General features: G+C 35.5%; 1 protein-coding gene across 1 annotated transcript in view; it reads right to left on the bottom strand.

Annotated features, from left to right (window-relative positions):
* Window positions 1-18,970, bottom strand: part of SCARB2 (scavenger receptor class B member 2) — a 77,760-nt gene that overhangs the window by 10,879 nt on the left and 47,911 nt on the right. Inside the window, exons 3-8 of the mRNA XM_051964392.1 lie at window positions 17,766-17,913; window positions 15,953-16,141; window positions 13,131-13,222; window positions 11,951-12,070; window positions 5,273-5,442; window positions 2,894-3,012 (exon numbers count right to left, since the gene is read on the bottom strand). Coding sequence (XP_051820352.1) covers window positions 2,894-3,012; window positions 5,273-5,442; window positions 11,951-12,070; window positions 13,131-13,222; window positions 15,953-16,141; window positions 17,766-17,913 — 838 coding nt within the window. The remainder of the gene's footprint in view (window positions 1-2,893; window positions 3,013-5,272; window positions 5,443-11,950; window positions 12,071-13,130; window positions 13,223-15,952; window positions 16,142-17,765; window positions 17,914-18,970) is intronic.

Raw genomic sequence — 18,970 nt, 5'->3', positions numbered from 1 at the left:
AATAGGTGCAAAGGAAAAGCAAAAATAGATCCTACCTTCAAAAAGCTCAGGAGAACTGATTTTAATAAGGGATTTTATATATATATGCATGTGTATATATGTATATATATGTACCTATAAACATATATCTACACATGAAATATAAATAAAAAGAAGGGACTAGCAACTCTGGAAACTAAGAAAGGCCTTCTGTAAGAGGCATTCCTTGAGCTGAGTCTTAAACATAGAAAGGATTGTAAGAATCAGAGATAGTAAGGAGGGAGAAAATTCCAAGAATGGTTCAAAGGCACAAGGAACCCATGGACAGTACCCATCTTTTGGAAAGAGAAGGAATAGATTCTCAAGAGCTTTAAATGCCAAAGAGAAGTATTACATTTTATTCTAGGGGTAATAGGAAAATAGAAAATCACCGAGTGAGAATGGGGTTGACTTGAACAGATTTATGCTTTAGAAAAATCATTTTGGCAACTTGGTGGAGAAAGGATGGGAAAAGGAAGGAACTTGAGAGGAGGAGATAAATTAGATTGCAAATGGAGGAGATAAATTAGATTGCAAATGGAGGACAGAGGCGGTAAAGTCCTGAACTAGGACTGTAGCTATTTGAACAAAAAGAAAGGAAAATATGTAACAGATGTAGAGAAAAAAAATTATAACATTTTGTCAACTGAGTATGTGTGATGAATGGAGGAATCAAGGATGATACTGAAACTCGAAACATAACTGACTAGAAATTAGATAGTGTTCTTGAGAGAAACAGGGAATTTGGAAGAGGGTAAGATTTTGGGGGAAAGATAACTTCTGTTTTGAATATGTTGAGTTTGCAGTATCTAAGGAGGAATCCAGTTCAAAACATGCAATAAGATGATAACGAACTGGAGTTCAAAAAGAAGACTAGGAATTGTCTGCAAAAAGATGATAGTTGGACCCATGGGAGCTGAGAATAGAGGATAGAGGAAAAAGGAGGGCCTAGAATAGAATGGGGTGCTTTCATGGTGAATGATTCTGACATAAACATCTAGCAAAAGAGACTGAGAAGTTACAGAGTTAAACTGAAAGGAGGGGAACCAAGAGAAGTAAATATGAAGATGGGGAGAATAGAGAGAGCACATCTCTTGGCCTTGAATAGTGTGAATAATGAATCTTGAGAAGTGGTTGCATACATTCAAAATCACAATATTCAAAGTTATAATGACATAAAATTTGGTCATTGATTCCAGCCCAATGGAAATATGCAGTGTCAATTTGAATAACATCACCAATGAACATAGTTCTACATATTAAACATGAATTGGATTACCTGCCATCTAGGGGAGGGGGTAGGAGGAAGGAGAAGAAAATTTGGAACATAAGGTTTGCAAGGGTCAATGTTGAAAAATTACCCATGCATATGTTTTGTAAATAAAAAGCTTTAATAAAATAAAAAAAAACAACATAGTTCTATCCAGGAGGAGGTGGTCAATTACATCAAATGCTCAAAGTAATTATATTTAACAATTAAGAGATAATTGGCAATTTTGAAGAAAGTAAGTTTCAAATGAATGAAACCAGAATAAAGATTTAAGGGTGAGAAAAAAAGCAATGGAAGTACCAAAAGTAAATTGGCTTTTTAAGGGAATTTAGGGTAAAACAAGGTGGTCCATGCCTATAATCCCTGATACTATAGAGACAGAGAGTTTTGAGCTGCAGAATGGCTAAAGTCCTGGCATCAATATGGTGAACCCCTGAAAATGGGAAGATACCAGGTTGCCTAGAGAGGGATATATCTGTCCTCACTGGAAAACAAATAGGTAAAAGCTTTGGCTTTTTCTGCATTGTATACTTTGTATTGAAAATCCATTCTTCTAGGAGCAGCTAGGTAGGGTAGTGGATAGAGCACCAGCTCTGAAGTCAGGAGAACCTGAATTCAAATCTGGTCTCAGACACTTAATACTTCCTGGCTCTGTGACCCTGTGCTAGTCACTTAACCCCAATTGCCTCAGCCAAAAAATTTTTTAAATAAAATTTATTCTTCCATTGTACCTTCAAATATTTATTGATCATCTTTTGTGCAGCAGCACACTACCACTCCCCCCCACTCCCAAAAGCCCCCTTTAGCATTGACTCAGTTTCCTTTGCTTCCTTTCCTTTATTATTACCTATGCCTACCACCTAGAGCCTCCACCTGGTTTTTAAGCCATATTCCTCCATTAACATGATTTTCTTCCACCTCTGCCACTTGCCTCTGTACTCTCTTCACCCCCTACCCCCCCCCCAAAAAAAAAAAAAAAAAAAAAACTAGTGGCACTCATTATTGTAGCCACTAGATAACTGTTTCTCTCCCTTCAAACTTGGAATGAGAATTGTTCTAACCTGTGTCTCCCCACCCACTCCAGTGGCAATAAGAAAGCGCACCATACCTCTTTTATTTCCAAACACTTATAGGGGTTCTTAACCTGGGGGTAGGTATATTTGTTTTTTTAAAATTCTGATAACATTTCAATCTAATGGTTTTCCTTTGTAATCTATGTCTCTTATATGCATTTTAAAACATGATTTTGAGGGATCTAAAGGCTTCATACTTTGCTAATGGGATCCATGACACAAAAAAGATTAAGGACCCTTGACTTAGAAGAGAGAAGCATTGGTGCTCATGAAATGTTTCTCTGCCAGAAGCCTTAGAACCCATTACCCATGCATATGTTTTGTAAATAGAAGAACTTAGAACTGGAGAAGGAAGAGCTCAAGTCTCGTAACATGTACAGAAAAGTGCTGGGCTAGGTTTTCGTTCCCATTAAAACAGAGGTAGTTTAAGAGAAGGCAATTTTTTCCCCTAGAGGGCTGAATGTATTTCGACTGAACCATAGGAATGATGTGGAGAAGAAATCCTCTGATTCCCTGAGGAAACTGTACTTACAGGGTTGACATCCATGAATGTTTCATGGTCTTCCTTATTTGGATTCATGCCTTTTATAGCTGAAATAAATTTCTCATCTCCTTGGTAGAAGTGTGGAGAAGACAGAAAAATGGGAGCACCTGTATTTCAAAAGAACAGAGGGAAATTTCATTTGACACAAATACTTTGTATAATCTGCTTTATTTGATTTGTTTTCTCAACTATAATGTAAACTATTCAAGGGCAGAGGCAGTTTTTATTCTTTCTCTGCGTCCCAGAACTTATTCCAGTGAATTTATTATTATTTATTTTTCATAGTATTTATTATTTATTTATTGTGCACCACCGAGGTGCACACACACCCTGTCACTAATGAACATCCACTTACCAATGGATTTTAATTTTTTTTACAATTATTGCAGAAAAAAATAGGTGCACGATAGGTGCACCTATTATTTATTATGCCTAGGACATAATAAACTTAGTAAATGCTCATTGACTGAATGATTAATGAAGTCAAGAATACAAATCCTCTAACCACACATCTAGCTTCCAGAAAAAAAGTGTTGAATGCAGTGACTCCTAGTAAAATCCTTGGGGTTAAGGAAAGCAGCAAGCATCCCTTGCACAAATTAGGGATTTCACAGATGTTGGCTGAACTGAATTGGTTGGAATCCCATTTATTTAAGGAGCACATAGGGAACACATTTGGTACATATAAACTGAGTCTATTACAAAGACAGCTGGGGTATAGAGAAATTCATGATCAATGTTAGACATGTCTTAGGTCAAATGTGTCTGGGCTATAGCCCAGGAACACAATGAATCCTTTCAAAATCACCTATCAAATCAATGGCAGAGGTCAGAGCTAGGAATCTTGGCCCTGAATCCTCCACTTCTACATCCCTTATGAATTTTTCTAGGTCACATGAGCCAGAGACAGAACTAATCCTGAAATCATTCTTATAAAGAGTTTTAAAACCATTTGGGTAATTAGCAAAAGATAATTGGTCATCTTGATTTTTAGGAAAAGGATAAAAAATGATTAATATTTTCTAAGGCTATTAAATTCAAGGCATGATAAAATGAAAAGACATCAGTACAATATGTTTCCCAAACTACTATTTTCCTTAAAATTCAAGCATTTCAAAATAAGGATCCCTGAGAAATGTCAGTCCCAGCTGGGATTGGTTACTGTTTCTAGAGCTAATTATTCCTTTATGGTGATGGGGTCAAGTGTTTTGTAGCCACGTGAATTCTTGAAACATCAACCCAAAGAAAATGTTCCACAAGCACCGGAATCTCATAGTCAATTTTACACTGTATGGATAACAGCATCAAATTTTACCCAGAGGGTTTGTTCAGTGGTTTTGCAAAAACAATTTCACTTCTCTGGTTCTTGTTTCTTTCTGTCTCTGATTCTGTTTCACTGTTTCTGCTTGCTTCCTTCCTTCCTTTCTTCTTTCCTTCCTTCTTTCTTTTTCTCCGTGCTCCTCTACTTCCTCTCTTTGTCTCTCCCTCCCTCTCAACTTCTCTCCCTCTAATAATTCTCCCTCTCAAAAAAAAAAAAAAATTCTCCTTCTCTCTGTCTGTTTCTCTCTCTCTACCCCTCTTTCACTCTCTCTTCCCCTCATTCTCTGTCTCTATCTCTTTGTCTTTGTCTCTCTCTTTTGCGAAACTACTGTTGTTTTTTTAATTAAAAAAATCTTTGTTACAGTGGAATAGGGGAGGGGGGATGGATAGATTCAGAAATGAAAGTGATATCAATAATTTTTAAAAAACAAAATTTACATACTTATCATTTTAAAACTTACGAAGGATTGTATATATGTAATATCATTTGATTCTCACAACAACCTTTTGAGACAGGTGCTAGCCTTATTTTAAAGATGAAAAAAATAGGGCTCATAGTTCAAGTATCTGCCTCAGGATCACATAACTAATAACTGTCCAAAGCATAATTCAAATCCAAGTCTTTCAGTGTCCTAGAACAGAGGTGTCAAACTCACAGCCAGAAAACAGCCCACAAAATTCCCAAGTACAGTCCAAACCAACTGAAAATGTAAGAAATATTTAATAAAATAAATAAAAATAAAATACAACACAGATAATGTCGATTTATGGTCTTACAAGTCAATAAGCAGTTTGCTGGGATGATTGCATTTCTATTTGAGTTTGATAGCACTATTCTAAAGGACCCTAAATTAGAAAGGTAGAAATGTTTTTGTTTGATCTGCCAACTAGGCAATAGTGTATGTTTGAACATGTCTTAGCCTTTTGAGTGCTGGGGGAGTGGGGGGAATGGGGAGTTATGATCCAGGAAGCATGGTCAAAGACTATCTCCCATAATTACTGCATTAAAGACACCCATGATCCAGATCTCTCTTGAAGCTTACTTACCATTCTTACAGATACTGACATTCAGGACACCCGAACCCAAACAATTTCCTGATGGAATACAGAAGCAGCTGTTATCAGAATTATTGGCAAACATTTCGGGTGGTAGGGTAAACCGAAGGGAAGGGATTTCTTCCACATTTCCAATGTCACTGAATGTTAGATACACTGACCTGTAGAGAAACAGAGAAAGAATCAGTGAGACCGACCAACCAGTGCTATAACCCCAGCTTCAAGCAAAGCTCACAGATTAGAACACAGCTAATAGCACTTGGCTGTGACTAAACTACAGTGTTGACATAACAGGGTCTTCAAGCCACTGCATGATTTCCTCAGTCTTTTGTCCAAAAGAAGATTTGCATGGAGAGGTTGATTTTGCTACCTCCACCTACAGCTAAACAGTTCAACAATCAAAGGATATGACATCAATAAGAGGCAGTACCATCTGCTTTGGATGTGTGTGGGCTTTTCCATTAGAATGTGAGCTCCTTGAGACTTACATGAACTGATACTGAGTGAAATGAGCAGAACCAGGAAATCATCACATATGGAAATAAGATTATACAATGATCAATTCTGATGGACATGGCTCTTTTCAACAATGAGATTATTCAGACCAGTTCCAATGATCTTGTGATGAAGAGAGCCATCTAAGTGGATCACAACATGACATTTTCACTCTTTTTGTTGTTTACTTGCATTTTATTTTCTTTCTCATTTTTGGCCCCTCTTTGATTTGATTTTTCTTGTGCAAGCAACATAATTGTATAAATATGTGTGCATGTGATAGATTTAACATATATTTTTTACCATATTTAACATGTATTGGATTACTTGCTGTCTAGGGGAGGAGGTAGGGAAAAGGGGGGGAATTGGAACACAAGGTTTTAAAATGGTTAATGTTGAAAAACTATCCATGCATATCTTTTGAAAATTAAAAAGCTTTAATTTAAAAAACGAATGTGAGCTTCTCAAGAACAGTTTCTTGTACACAATAAGAGCCTGCAAAAAGATTCCATTTATTCATTTATTACAAATTAATAGTCTGAAAGCACTGACTTTCTACTACTACACTCCAAAATGGGAAAGGTTGTTTTTTTAAACAGTTTTGATGTATAAGATTCTTTTAAAGAATATTTATTGTATGTATAATTATATACATACATTAAAATGATGATATATGTATAATTTGTTAAATAATTCTCTTTTAAATGCATCTAATCTTGTTTGCATAGGAGAGAGACTATAGGTATGAAATGTTAGGCTCAACTGATATGTTATGTGGTTATGCTGAACATTTTTTACCTCTTTTAAAAATTATTTGAAAAAACTTTTCTGAGATAGGGGAAAGGGAGGATATATACAGAAACAAAGGTGATAGAAAATAGTAGTATCAAACTCAGAATAAGATCACTATCAGTAGCACATTGACTGAGAAAACCATAAATTCACATTATATTGTAATGTATTTTTATTTATTTCATCAAATATTGCCCAATTTTATTGTCATCTAATTCATCTAATAACTCGCCCTGGAATCTATTATGGCCAATGTTCAGAAATTTGTGGCTTCCACCACAGCTTCATGCCCATTGTACTAGAAATACCCACCCTAAAATATTTTGAAAACTGGTCACGTATGATGCAGTCATCTTTGAGAAACTAACATAATACTTAAGTATTACCAGAGCGAATTTGACACCTCTAGTGACATGGAAATGAATGAATAAATGAACACAAAAACAAATAAATAATGACCTCTTATAATGGCTGAACTCTACTCAGGCCAGTGGTCCATTCAGAATCTACATAGCTTTATTTTAAGTAAGAATCTAAGATCACTGGATATTAGATATAAAACTGGAAGAGATTTTAGTGGAATTCTAATCCAACCCCTTCATTTTAGAGATAAGGGATTGAAGACTAGGGTAGTTACTTGACTCATACTGAGAGACAAATAGTAGATATTGGATTTTAACCCAGGTCCTCTAATTTTAAGTGTGTGAACAACATGTTTTCTGGAGCTCTTTGCCAGAAAAGCAACGTAAGTAATAACTTCTTGACTTGCCTAAGCAACAATTTCATCCTTCAGAAGAATATAAAGGAACCAACAAAAGGAAATTCTATTCTTTATCTAAGTCTAACAGGAAGGAATTAGTTTATTTGGCAGGAAAAGGGTGGGCAGAGAATGATAGGAACCTTGAGGAGAAGTGGCTAGCCCATCCAAGAGTTTATAAGACAGAAGCAGAGTCTTCTACACAGCCCAGATACTGGACATAATTTTATATGCTACCTAGATATTGGATATGCTCTTATATACAACCTAGATATTTGGAAGGAAGATTTCAAAAGGTTTGGAGGAAAGATAGGTAGGAGTTTGAGGATGGGAGATACTCAAGAATGAAATTTTAAAGACATGAAGGGAAACAATTCTAATGAGAATAAAAAATTATATTTGTCCAAAGAGATTGTTCAAAAAGTGGTTGCACAGTGAACTAATCAACCAACTTAGATTTCAAAAAAGAAATGTTCAGAAGATTAAAACAAAGTCAGAAAATGAATATGCAATGCACAGTCCCGTAAAACCAGAGCAAGGAATGCTAAAGCAAAGAATGAGATGAGGCTGTTCGAGGAAGGCTGGGAACAATCAAAATGATTTATCAAGGATAAATGGGGAGGGGGAAAGATAAAGGATTTTTACTTGGGATGGATGGACAATGATAATGACCACCGAAAGAAAACTACTCAGTTCATGGTTTGCTATGAACACACACACACACAAACACACACACACACACACACACACACACACACACACACACACACACACACACTTGGGGTCGATAATGAAAATAATTAAGATAATAAGAAAGGAGCAATGGACTGGATAAATTCAAGCCACCTCGCCGAAAGGAACCAGATCCTTAAGAACTGAAAGAACTTAGCAGAAGTGGATTGGAACTTCAATTCAAAAAAAAAAGGGGGGGGGAGAGAAAAAGGGGGAGAGAGGGAGAGAGGGAGAAAAAGGGGGAGAGAAAGAGAGAGGGAGAGGAAGAGGAAGAGGAAGAGGGAGAAGAAGAGGGAGAGAGAGAGAGAGAGAGAGAGAGAGAGAGAGAGAGAGAGAGAGAGAGAGAGAGAGAGAGAACAGAGATCGTAAACTATAAGTTACTCAGTTTTTTTGAAAAATTTCAAAGTGGATAATTAAATAGGAAGTTGGTGATCATCTAGAAAGGGAATCTAATTACAAAGTGCCAGCCTGATTTCAACAAGTACAGGTTATGTGACTAACCTGATTTCCATTTTTGGATTAATTAATAAGTAGATAAGAAGAATGATGTAGTTTTAGTGGTTGGATCAAACTACCCTGGAGGTCCTGTCCAGCTCTCAAATTTTGTGATTCTTTAGAATACTTGAAGAGTTGACAAATGACTGCTGAAAAAGACATTACACTTATTCTAGTTTCTAAGAGCAGAACTAGGACTAATGGGCACAGACTGAGGTCAGAAATAGTCATCTCAGTATTAAAAAATCATTTTCTAATGATTACAACTGTCCCAAAATGTAATTGAGTGCTTCATGAGGAGGTGGACTCAAGCTTAATTTAAATGATTCACTGAGAAGGGGCTTGAGCTTAATAAGCAATGATGAGATTCTGTCTAAAGAGGCTCTAATAACGGCAGATTATAGAGAAGATGTCGTTTTCAGTCAATGGAGTGCTGCACTTAGAACCAGGAAGACATGGGATGAAAATCTGCCTTACGCCCTGGACAAGTCATTTAACCTGTATTTGTCTCAGTTGTTATAAGTGTAAGAAGACTAGAAAGGCAGGAGAAGGGGCCCAAATTATAAGGGGTTTATTACTAAGGGGTTATGTGACACTGGGCAAGACCCTAACTTACCTGGATCTTAGTTTCCTCATTCGTAAAATCAGGAGATTTGACTAGATAACCTAAGTCTTTTCTGCTCTAACTTTAAGATTCTATGGATATATATCTTATATAATTATTCTCCTTTTTTCTTTTGATTCTCTTGTGGCAAAACTTTGGCATCCTGAAAACAACTGATACCAACTCGACAATTTTGATCATTATGCCTTTTATTTATTTTTGTTGTTTGTCCTTCATTCTGGAAGAACACCATGACATCAGGGAGGTGATGCCATGACCTGCAAGTGAATTGGATTTAAATGAGGGAGACTTGTGCAAGGTCACTGGTCTTATTTTCCCTTCTAGAGCCATCTAGGTCCAGGGCCAGATATAGATCAGGACACTTGGAGATGGCCCTGGATGCACTGGGGACCTTGCCCTTTTTAAGCTTAGGTCTTCAACAGGTCTCAGTCTGAGGTTGCACCCATTAAGGCTATACACCAATGGAGGCAAAGAATTTTCTCTTTAGCCTAGTCCAAAAAAATCTAAATAAATAAATAAATCTGGGAGGGGAAAATCTTCAGGGTTTCTGGCCAAAGCAGAAGTAACTTCTATTTACATTCAATATGAGTCCATCAGGACCCAAACAATGACCAAATGGGCATTGGTCTGGGACCTATTGGTGGCCAATTGTCATTAGATTGGTTTTAGTTTAAAGCCTGGTTGCTAAAAAAGAAATCTAGCCAATGAACCCCAAGCTATCTTGGAAGGGGTTCAGAGATGCAAAAGAGGAACAATATGCTTTTAAGAGCATCTGTAGGTAAGGGTATGATACCCTATGTGGATAGAGGGAGGAAAGGAAAGAAGGAGGGAGGGAGAGACAGAAAGGGAAGGAAGAAAGGAAGGAGTGAGGAAAGATGGAGAGGAGGGAGAGAAAAAAAGAAGGAAAGAAGAGTGGAGGGAGGAAGAGAGGAAGGAAGGAAGGAAGAAAAAAAAGGAGGGAGGGAAAGAAGGAGGGGATCTTTCAATTGATCAATTCCAGGCCAGCTTTACTCACAGAGATTGTTGTTTGTCTTTCCTTCTGGAAGAGGACCATGACTTCAGGGAAGTGATATGACATGCAAATGAACTGAGGATCTTCCCCTCTCAGATTCATTCATTGATTTATTTAATTTTAAGAAATTAAGTGTTTACAATGTAATACATTGTATTAGTCAAGGGGAAAGGAGGAAAGAAAAATAAAATATAATTCTTACATTATGGTATCATAAAAATCTTCCCTCGATTACAGATTGTACAAACCTGTCAATTGTTAATAAAGATAATTGTGTTTTGGCAACAAGATTATATGATGATCAATTTTGACAGATGTGGCTCTTTTCAACAGCGAGGTGATTCAGGCTAGTTCTAATGGTCTTGTGAGGAAGAGAGCCATCTGCACCCAGACTGTGAGGACTGAGTATGAATAACAACATAGTATTTTCACTTTTTTTGGTGTTGTTTGCTTGCATTTTGCTTTCTTATTTTTTCCTCTTTGATCTCATTTTTCTTGTGCAGCATGATAATTGTGGAAATATGTTTAGAAGAATTGCACATGTTTAACACATATTGAATTACTTGCCATCTAAGGGAAGGGGTGGAGAGAAGGGAGGGGAAAAAAAATTTAGAACATGAGGTTTTGCAAGGGTGAATTGAAAACTGCATTTATTTTGAAAAAAAAAAACTTTTAAAAAAAATTGTGTTTATACAAACCTACTTAAACCTACTAAGTATAGGAATAATTCACTTTAGATTTGATACAGACTAAGGTTTCCTCTGTTTTCCCTAAAAGGCAAAAAAGCTGTCTCTGGGATCTGACTAATCCTTTACTCCCTTGATCAAGCTTCTTGTTTCATTGAAGAACATAAAAAGTCCCATCTACATGGAATCTGGGCCTCTTCAACTTGGTGAATATCTGAAAATCATTCAAGTCACCACCACATCCCCCACCTTGTTGAGCAGACATGTCTCCATATTGCAATGATCTCTTCCATATTGCAACTTTCTCAATCATGGTTTTGCTATATCATGGATCAACATAAGAAATTAAATAGGAATTTTTTGATAGCTTTGTGGAATCTGCAGACAACATGTAAAGGTGACAGAAAAAATTTAGAAACTCAGAAATGAATAAAATATATGTTATAGCAGAATATCGAGTTTATCTTTTAATACTATAGTAATTCAGACTTCTCTGCTATGAAGGACCAAAAAATTTTACATGGATTTTCCAGATTGAAAGGGCACTGCACCCCTGGGGAAGGGATAACTGTACAAAAAAAGTGTCAGTTTCTGAAAATGCCTCATGACACTGTATCCTTATCATTTCGTAGCTGTTTTAGGGCAAAGTAACCACTTTTAATGGCTCAGTGACTTAAGAGTCTTATTTTGTTCCAAAATCAACCTGAATTAACCAGGAACTGGCTTTACACCTGCCTTTCATATGATGTGTAGATTAAAAACTCAAAGGCCCTCTGTTTCCCTTTTTCTGATCACTACTTAACAATTTATAGGTCAGCTGTAACAGCTCTTATATTCAGGTAAATGGGCATGTTACATTCAGAGAAGTCTCTGTAGACAAATAACGCATCACAGAAAATGGCAACTGTCTAGACTGTCTACTCCATATAATTTACCAGCATGAGGAATATAGGTCAGAAGCAATTTAGCAGCCTATATTTCAATTAATCTATTCTTATTGTTTGATGGTGCTCAAAATAATAATTTTCAAAATCTGGGTAAGGTTGACTTCCAGGAACAGTTTTATTATTCTCACCTGCAAAAATCAGAGACGAAAACATAAAGTAGTTCATCTTTGGATATTAATGGATGAAAGGAATTCCCATCAGTTCCATTAATCATGTTGCATTTCTCTGATGTCCACCAGTTAAGTGACCTGTAATTAAAATAAGAACAGGAAAAGATGAGGGAAGGATCAAAGAATGATCAAGTAAATTAAGTCTTTGGGTCCACTCAGTTTGTAAAGATTTCTCACCATTTAACTGGAAGCAGGCTATTTGTAGTATCAAATTATATCTAAAATGTTAAAATGGCCTTTTGACCAGGTAATAAAAGTAAGGATAGCTTTGAATCTCTGATGCTGAAATCCTATAGGATAAGTTTGGAGCCCCCCCCCAAATAATTTGGGTAATGGCAAAAATCCTGGTCACTTTCCCTCATAAAGATTAGATCTAAAAGATAGAAATGCAGCTCTCTTTAAGGTAAACATAAATTAAAATCATATTCTACTATCATATGAACATGATCATGACAAATATTAAAACATAATGCATTAACAAATATGACAAGAACCTGTTCATACTTCTGACTATATTCATCATTATCATCATAGCACTTTTTAGCATTTTAATGTTAGTAAAATGCTTTACATATATTACCTATTATATATTATAATATGTAATATGTAATTATATATAAATTACATATTACAATAAAATCCTTATATTACAGATAAGGAAATAGATTAAGTGACTTTCCCAATATTAGCAGCTACTAACTATATGAAGCCAATTTTAACCTCATGAATCTTCCTGAATCCATGTCCAATATTCTATTTACTGTGCTGCCTTGCCACAAATGCATTCCATTTTCAATGTGATGTAATATTGAAAAAAATATATCAATTTGAAAATAAAAATTAAAGTCATCCATAAACAGTAGTGGCTAGAATACTGTGGATGACTACTAAGTGCTGGGGACCAGATACTTAAAGGACTTTCTACTCATGTCTCCATGAGTTACAACACAGCTAAAAAGCTTCCATTTCATTTGTACATAATGAAATACCTAGCTTCAGAAATCACATATTTTTGCAGCAGCTTTTAATCAAAAACATGGACAGTGCTTAATAAACCTAGTTCATATGTAAATTAATGAAAATTGCAGACAAACCACCAAAAAGGCCTCTCACTGGATAGGTAGGTCTGCTGATTTACCTTCTCCCATTCCATTCAAGAATCTTTGTAAAATTAAGATAATTGTCTTCTCCGGTTAGAAAAAGATAATCGCCATCATCAGTTCCATTTTTCTAGAAATAAAAAATGTAAAAATGTAAGGTTACTCAAAAGTTAAGTCTTTATTATGAAACTTTTTGCTTTTCAAGACCTCATTTTGCTGTTACAGAATACAGAATAAAAGGGAATTTTGAACAGCAAGTTGAAAGAGGAAGGAAGGAAGTAAACATTTATTAAGCATTTATTATGTATCAGGCATTATGCTAAGTGTCTTACAAATATTATCTCATTTGATCCTCATGACAACCCTGGGAAATATTGTTTATTATCTTTACTTTACAGTTGAGGAAACTGAGGCAAACATTGTTAAATGATTTGCCTGGGATGACACAACTAGTAAGGCTAGATTTCAAGTCAGGTCTTCTTGACTCCATCCCAGCATTCTATCCACTGAGCCACCTAGCTGCCTCTAGTAAAGGATTAAATGTTGTCCATCCACACCATCCAGTTATGTATGAGCACATGAGCTTATAAAATAATGGACCTCCTGGTTATCTATTGTCATCAATGTAGGATCAACTAATATTTTTGGCTTGATTCTTCACAGGTGGTAAGACAGTATAGCTTGAAGTCAGTAACACCTGGCTTCAAGGCTTTCTTCTGAGACATCCTAGCTGGATTACTTAACTCTAGTTGCCTAGAACTGTGGATTCTGAGTAGATAACCACCTAAATTGGTAGAGAAAGTTCATTGAATTGAGAGTTCTCTACTTAAAAAAAAAAAAAAAAACATATCCAATGTCTCTCTAGGTATGCAGCGAATCAAGGTTTTTGTTTAAGGACACCATTAATTTACCCATTTTGGTTTGAAAAAAATTGACAGACCTGTGTGGCCCTCTGTATGGATCCCCCAAAGTCCCACAGGGCAACATGCTGAGTTACTAAGTTATCAGAAGCACAGGGGTAGCCATTCTCCTGCTCCAGTCTAGGCTGCCTAGGTCAAAATTCCTTTCCCTGGGTACTACTATTGGATTCACTTTCTCATCTCCATGAACACCAGCCTCATTCCTCCTATATCCCTATTCTACTCTGGCTTACTTTTACATTGTACCTTTTGTAGAATCAGTAACAAACTGACTTGTGTCCTGACCTTCCTCCAAAATTAATTTATACATATTTCATATTTATTTTTGTATGTATGTGTTATTGCTCCCAATAGGAGATAAGCTCCTTCTGAAACCGTTCAACTGTTCTGGAAGCAATTGTAAGACTGTCAAAATATCTATACCCTTTGAACTAAAGACCCTAGACATATATCCCTGGGTCAGTGATTTAAAAAGAAAAAAAAGGCCTTATATGCTGCAAAACATTTTTAGCACTACTTTTTGCAATAGCAATGAACTGAAAGCAAAAAAATTGTCTACGGACTGGAGAATAACTAAATGAGCTATGGGGCAGAAAAGTAATAGGATAATAGTGAGCTGTAAGAAATAATGAAGAATAATAGAGAAAAGACTTGCATAAATGATACAGAATGGAGTTAGCAGAACCAGAAGAATGTTACCACAATGACTATGCCATTGGAAATAGAAAGAACAAAAGGAACAAAAAAAAAAAAAAAAAAAGATCAAGACTGAATGCTGTGAAATTACAATGACTAAGTTTGGCTACCAAAAAAAAGACATGAAAAGGTACCTCTGCATTCTTTGCAGAAGTATGGGACTACTGATGTGGAATACTGCATAGATTATCAAAATTTTTCACTGTATTTATTAATTTTGCTGAATGTTTCTTCTTTACTTAATTAAGGAAAATCTCCCTAGGAGGAAGATGAAGGAATGATATGTGGAGAAAAGTGACGTAAAAACACAAAATTTCTATGAAAAAAAATTTCTAAATAAAAAAGGACACAATAGAAAAATATAAATTCCTTGAGGGCAGGAACTGTCTTTTTTGTTGCTACTGTTTTTTTGTCTTTATTTCTATAGCATCTGGAACAGTGCTTGATACATATTAAGTACCTAATAAATGATTACTATCCTGGATTACTTTATACAAGATTTTATTTCCTTTATAATATTGTTTAAAATAAAGTTTTGCTAATAGCAACATAAAATTCCCACCAGATCTCACTGAGAAGTGGAATCCATTATCCCCATCCCACGAATAATGAAACTAGGGCATTAAAAGGACAAATGATGGGTCTAACATCAGATAAAAGTAGATACAGAAAATTAGCTCAGTCTTCAGGCTCCTTTCCACCTCTTCTCCTGTCCCTTGATTCCTAAATATATGTTAAATCTAATCAAAAGGTCATATCAAATTCCTCCAAAGTAAATGCAATATCCTCCATTGCCCCTATTTTTATTACTTATCAGAGTTGTTTGAGAAGCATCCCAGAATGGGATTGGAAGATCCAATTGTTAAATTGTCTATGTGAGCATTTACATTTTAGAAATCAGAAAACTCCACAAATCCAGGCTTGAATTATGGTTTTATTGATTGCCTAGACTTAAGACAGTGATGGAGAAAATGTTGGTATCTAGTACATACATTCTTCCCCAGTATGTTAGACAGTTATTAGCACACTCTTGTATGGTCCTCTGTTACTCAATGAGCTGGAATTTTTAAGTTATTATTTGAAACATGTAGAAACCCAATTGGGCATCCTTAAAAAGTGACAACAGCTCTAGAATAAAGAAGCCCTTTACTAGTATTCGGTTATTCTAGGACAATAAAGCCTCAGAATGGGATAAGTCTTTTGTTGTTATAATAAAGAGTCCCTTAAAAGAAAGATCCACTTACCCCATAAAATAAGCCAAAGTATGGTGAGATATCTGGTTTGAAAATACTAATGAGTGAGAAGAGTTCATCTTTGTAGCCCCATAGTAGCTCGTGCACAGTGTGGGTCACAAACAGTTTTTGCTGATATGTCTTTAGTAGTCCTTCCAGGATCTCTTTCAGCACATTGATTTTGGTCCACTCCATAGCAGTCTGACAGGCAAAAACAAGGTCATATGACAGACAAGATCCAAAGTACCAAATGCAGTCAATGTCACCATTGCACCAATGCAGTTTCTGTTGAATCTTCACAAAAATTCACTACTTAAGTATAAAAGAGCCTGGAAATTGGTTTCTTAAAACTGAGATCTGTTTTTAAAGGCAAATAAGGAACCATCAATAAGTTCTTGTGATGAAAGATCATATGGGAGAACCATAACAGAGAGGCTCAAAGTTAGCCCTAACCATGAAGTCTTTATTGAAAGAATGATTTGACCTTTGTAGCTTCCTTAGAACTCTCATTGGCCATCATCAGCTAAGACAAGGAGGAAAAGCTCTTTCAGAAACATTGAGAAAGGGGAGAAATCTGATAATGGCTTAGCAGATTAAATTCCAAGCAAAAAATGTTTAAGTGAATTCTGCAGCTAGAGTTTCTGACTACCCTGTCAGAAATTTTTAATAACTTGAAACTGCATTAAGATTTTTGGAACATTTTAATAACTTGAAACTGCATTAAGATTTTTGGGACATTTTAATAACTTGAAACTGCATTAAGATTTTTGGGACATCAGAATACAAGCTGATTTTTTAGCACAAGTGCTAAATCCTGAACCTTTAGTAAAAGAAGGCCAAACAAACAAACAAAAAACCTAAATTTAAAAGGCTTTAAAGACCATAAGAACTACAGAAGGAAAAGTAAGCTATACATGAATGGAGACCTGTAGTTACACATAAAAGTCCTCTTTTTTTGTTCTACTATGTATATATGGATGTCCATTCTATTTGGTGTTTATTTATTTTTTGCTGAGGCAATTAAAATTAAGTGACTTGCCCAGGGTCACACAGCTACAAAGTGTTACATGTCTGGGGCCAGATTTGAACTCAGGTCCTTCCGACTTCAGAGCTGGTGCACTATCCACTGCACTACCTAGATATCCCTTACATTTTTTAAAGAAAGAAAAAGTAGGGGCAAGTAGATGGCACAGTAGATAGAGCACCAGCCCTGAAGTCAGGAAGACCAGAGTTTAAATCTGATGTCAGCAGACACTTAATACTTCCTAGCTTTGTGACCTTGGGCAAGTCACTTAACCCCGATTACTTCAGAAGAAAGAAAAAGTAGAACTTATAATTCTAGGATAGCATTAACTCTAGTAAAAATATTTTTAAGTTCAAAATTGCCTTTCTCTTAGTGCAAATATTGTAATCATTATTAACAATACAAGAATATATTAATGATCATGTTATATATAATTATTATTTATGATAATTCAATTATTGTACAATATAATAGTATATTATAAATATTTATGTGTACATATATATGGAATAGTTAATGCATTATTATAATATAAAAATTTATAGCACTTTAATGTCTACAACATATCATACATATATTATCTCATTTGATTCTTACGGCAACTCTGGAAAGATGATACTATTATTATTCACTTAGAGATGAAGAAATTGAGGTTTAAAAAGGTGAAATGTTTTGCCTAAGCTCACATAGCTAACAATTTTCTGAGATGGGACTTGAACTCAGGTCTTCCTGACTCTCAGTCTACAACATTTACTCACTATACCACCTAATTGCCTCAATAATAATATTAAATTTACTTACTATGGCAGGAATATTTAAAGTTCTGATCAAGTCAACTTCAGGGTCTCCAACAGATAGGTTCCTTTGAAAAATGTAGCTCTTGGGATTAACTGCAGATATTTTTGTCCCATTATCCCAAAAACGAATATTCTCTCTAGGTCGGTATTCCCTAGAACATAGGAAAAAATATTTTTTAAAGTTTCATCTAAAAAAAGAGACTACTTTAACAAGCAAAAAAATTTACATTCATTAATATAAGAGCTGATTTTCTTGACAATAGAAAATGTTAGGGGTTGAGTGTTACATGGGAGATTAAAAACTGCAGATGAAAGCTAGAATAACATAAAAAAATAAAGATGGTTGTCAGATCCATTTCCAAAGAGCTATAATTCTAATCACTTCTTTATTTCCCCTCTTCTACTTCCATGATATTCAGTGCATCATAGAAAGGGGCATATGTCAGATGAGAAACAACCTTGTAGGCCATCTTGTCCAACAACCTCATGTTACACCTAACAAAACTGAGGCTGAAAGGGGTGAAATGACCTGCTCAAGATCTCATAAGAAATAAATATCACAAGTAAACATCTAAGAAACTAGAATCCTGGATTATCTGAAAGAATTTCACTTTTTCACATCTGGAAAATCTATCCAATTTTTGTGATATTTTTTTCTATAGCTGATTTATACATATCTCTGGATTGACTTATTGGTTTTTTTTTTTCATGCTGATACTTCAAAAACATGAGTTTTAAAGTTCTAAATGTAATCATACAGCCTTATAATCACTATAGGTTCCTAGGTTCTCCTACAAGTGGTTGAGAAATCAATGTACTTGCCAAAAGGCTAAGACCAAGGTTTCACAACCAACTGTCTTCTTAAATCCTTGTGACAGACTGAATGTAAGACTGGCTACCCTAAGAAATTGTCTTTGTCATGATCAGATGACTCTCAAGAGGAACAAGAAATGTAGCATATTCCTCTTGTTGAACCAGAATAAAGACCTTTGATCTATATATAAATGTCACACAATCCTGTGGGTCAGCTGGGATCCTATGATCTAGTCAACTCATTTTACAGGTTAGAAAACTGAGACCCAGAAAAGCAAAGTGACTTAGGAGATCACAGGATGACAGATGTAGAGTTGGCAGGGATGGTGGAGATCATTTCTCCCAAACCTCTCACTTTGCAGATGAGAAAATGCAGCCCAGAGAGGTCAATTGATT

The sequence above is a fragment of the Antechinus flavipes genome, chromosome 6, assembly GCF_016432865.1.
Source record: "Antechinus flavipes isolate AdamAnt ecotype Samford, QLD, Australia chromosome 6, AdamAnt_v2, whole genome shotgun sequence".
Lineage (NCBI taxonomy): Eukaryota > Metazoa > Chordata > Mammalia > Dasyuromorphia > Dasyuridae > Antechinus > Antechinus flavipes.
This window is presented reverse-complemented; position numbering and strand designations above follow the sequence as displayed.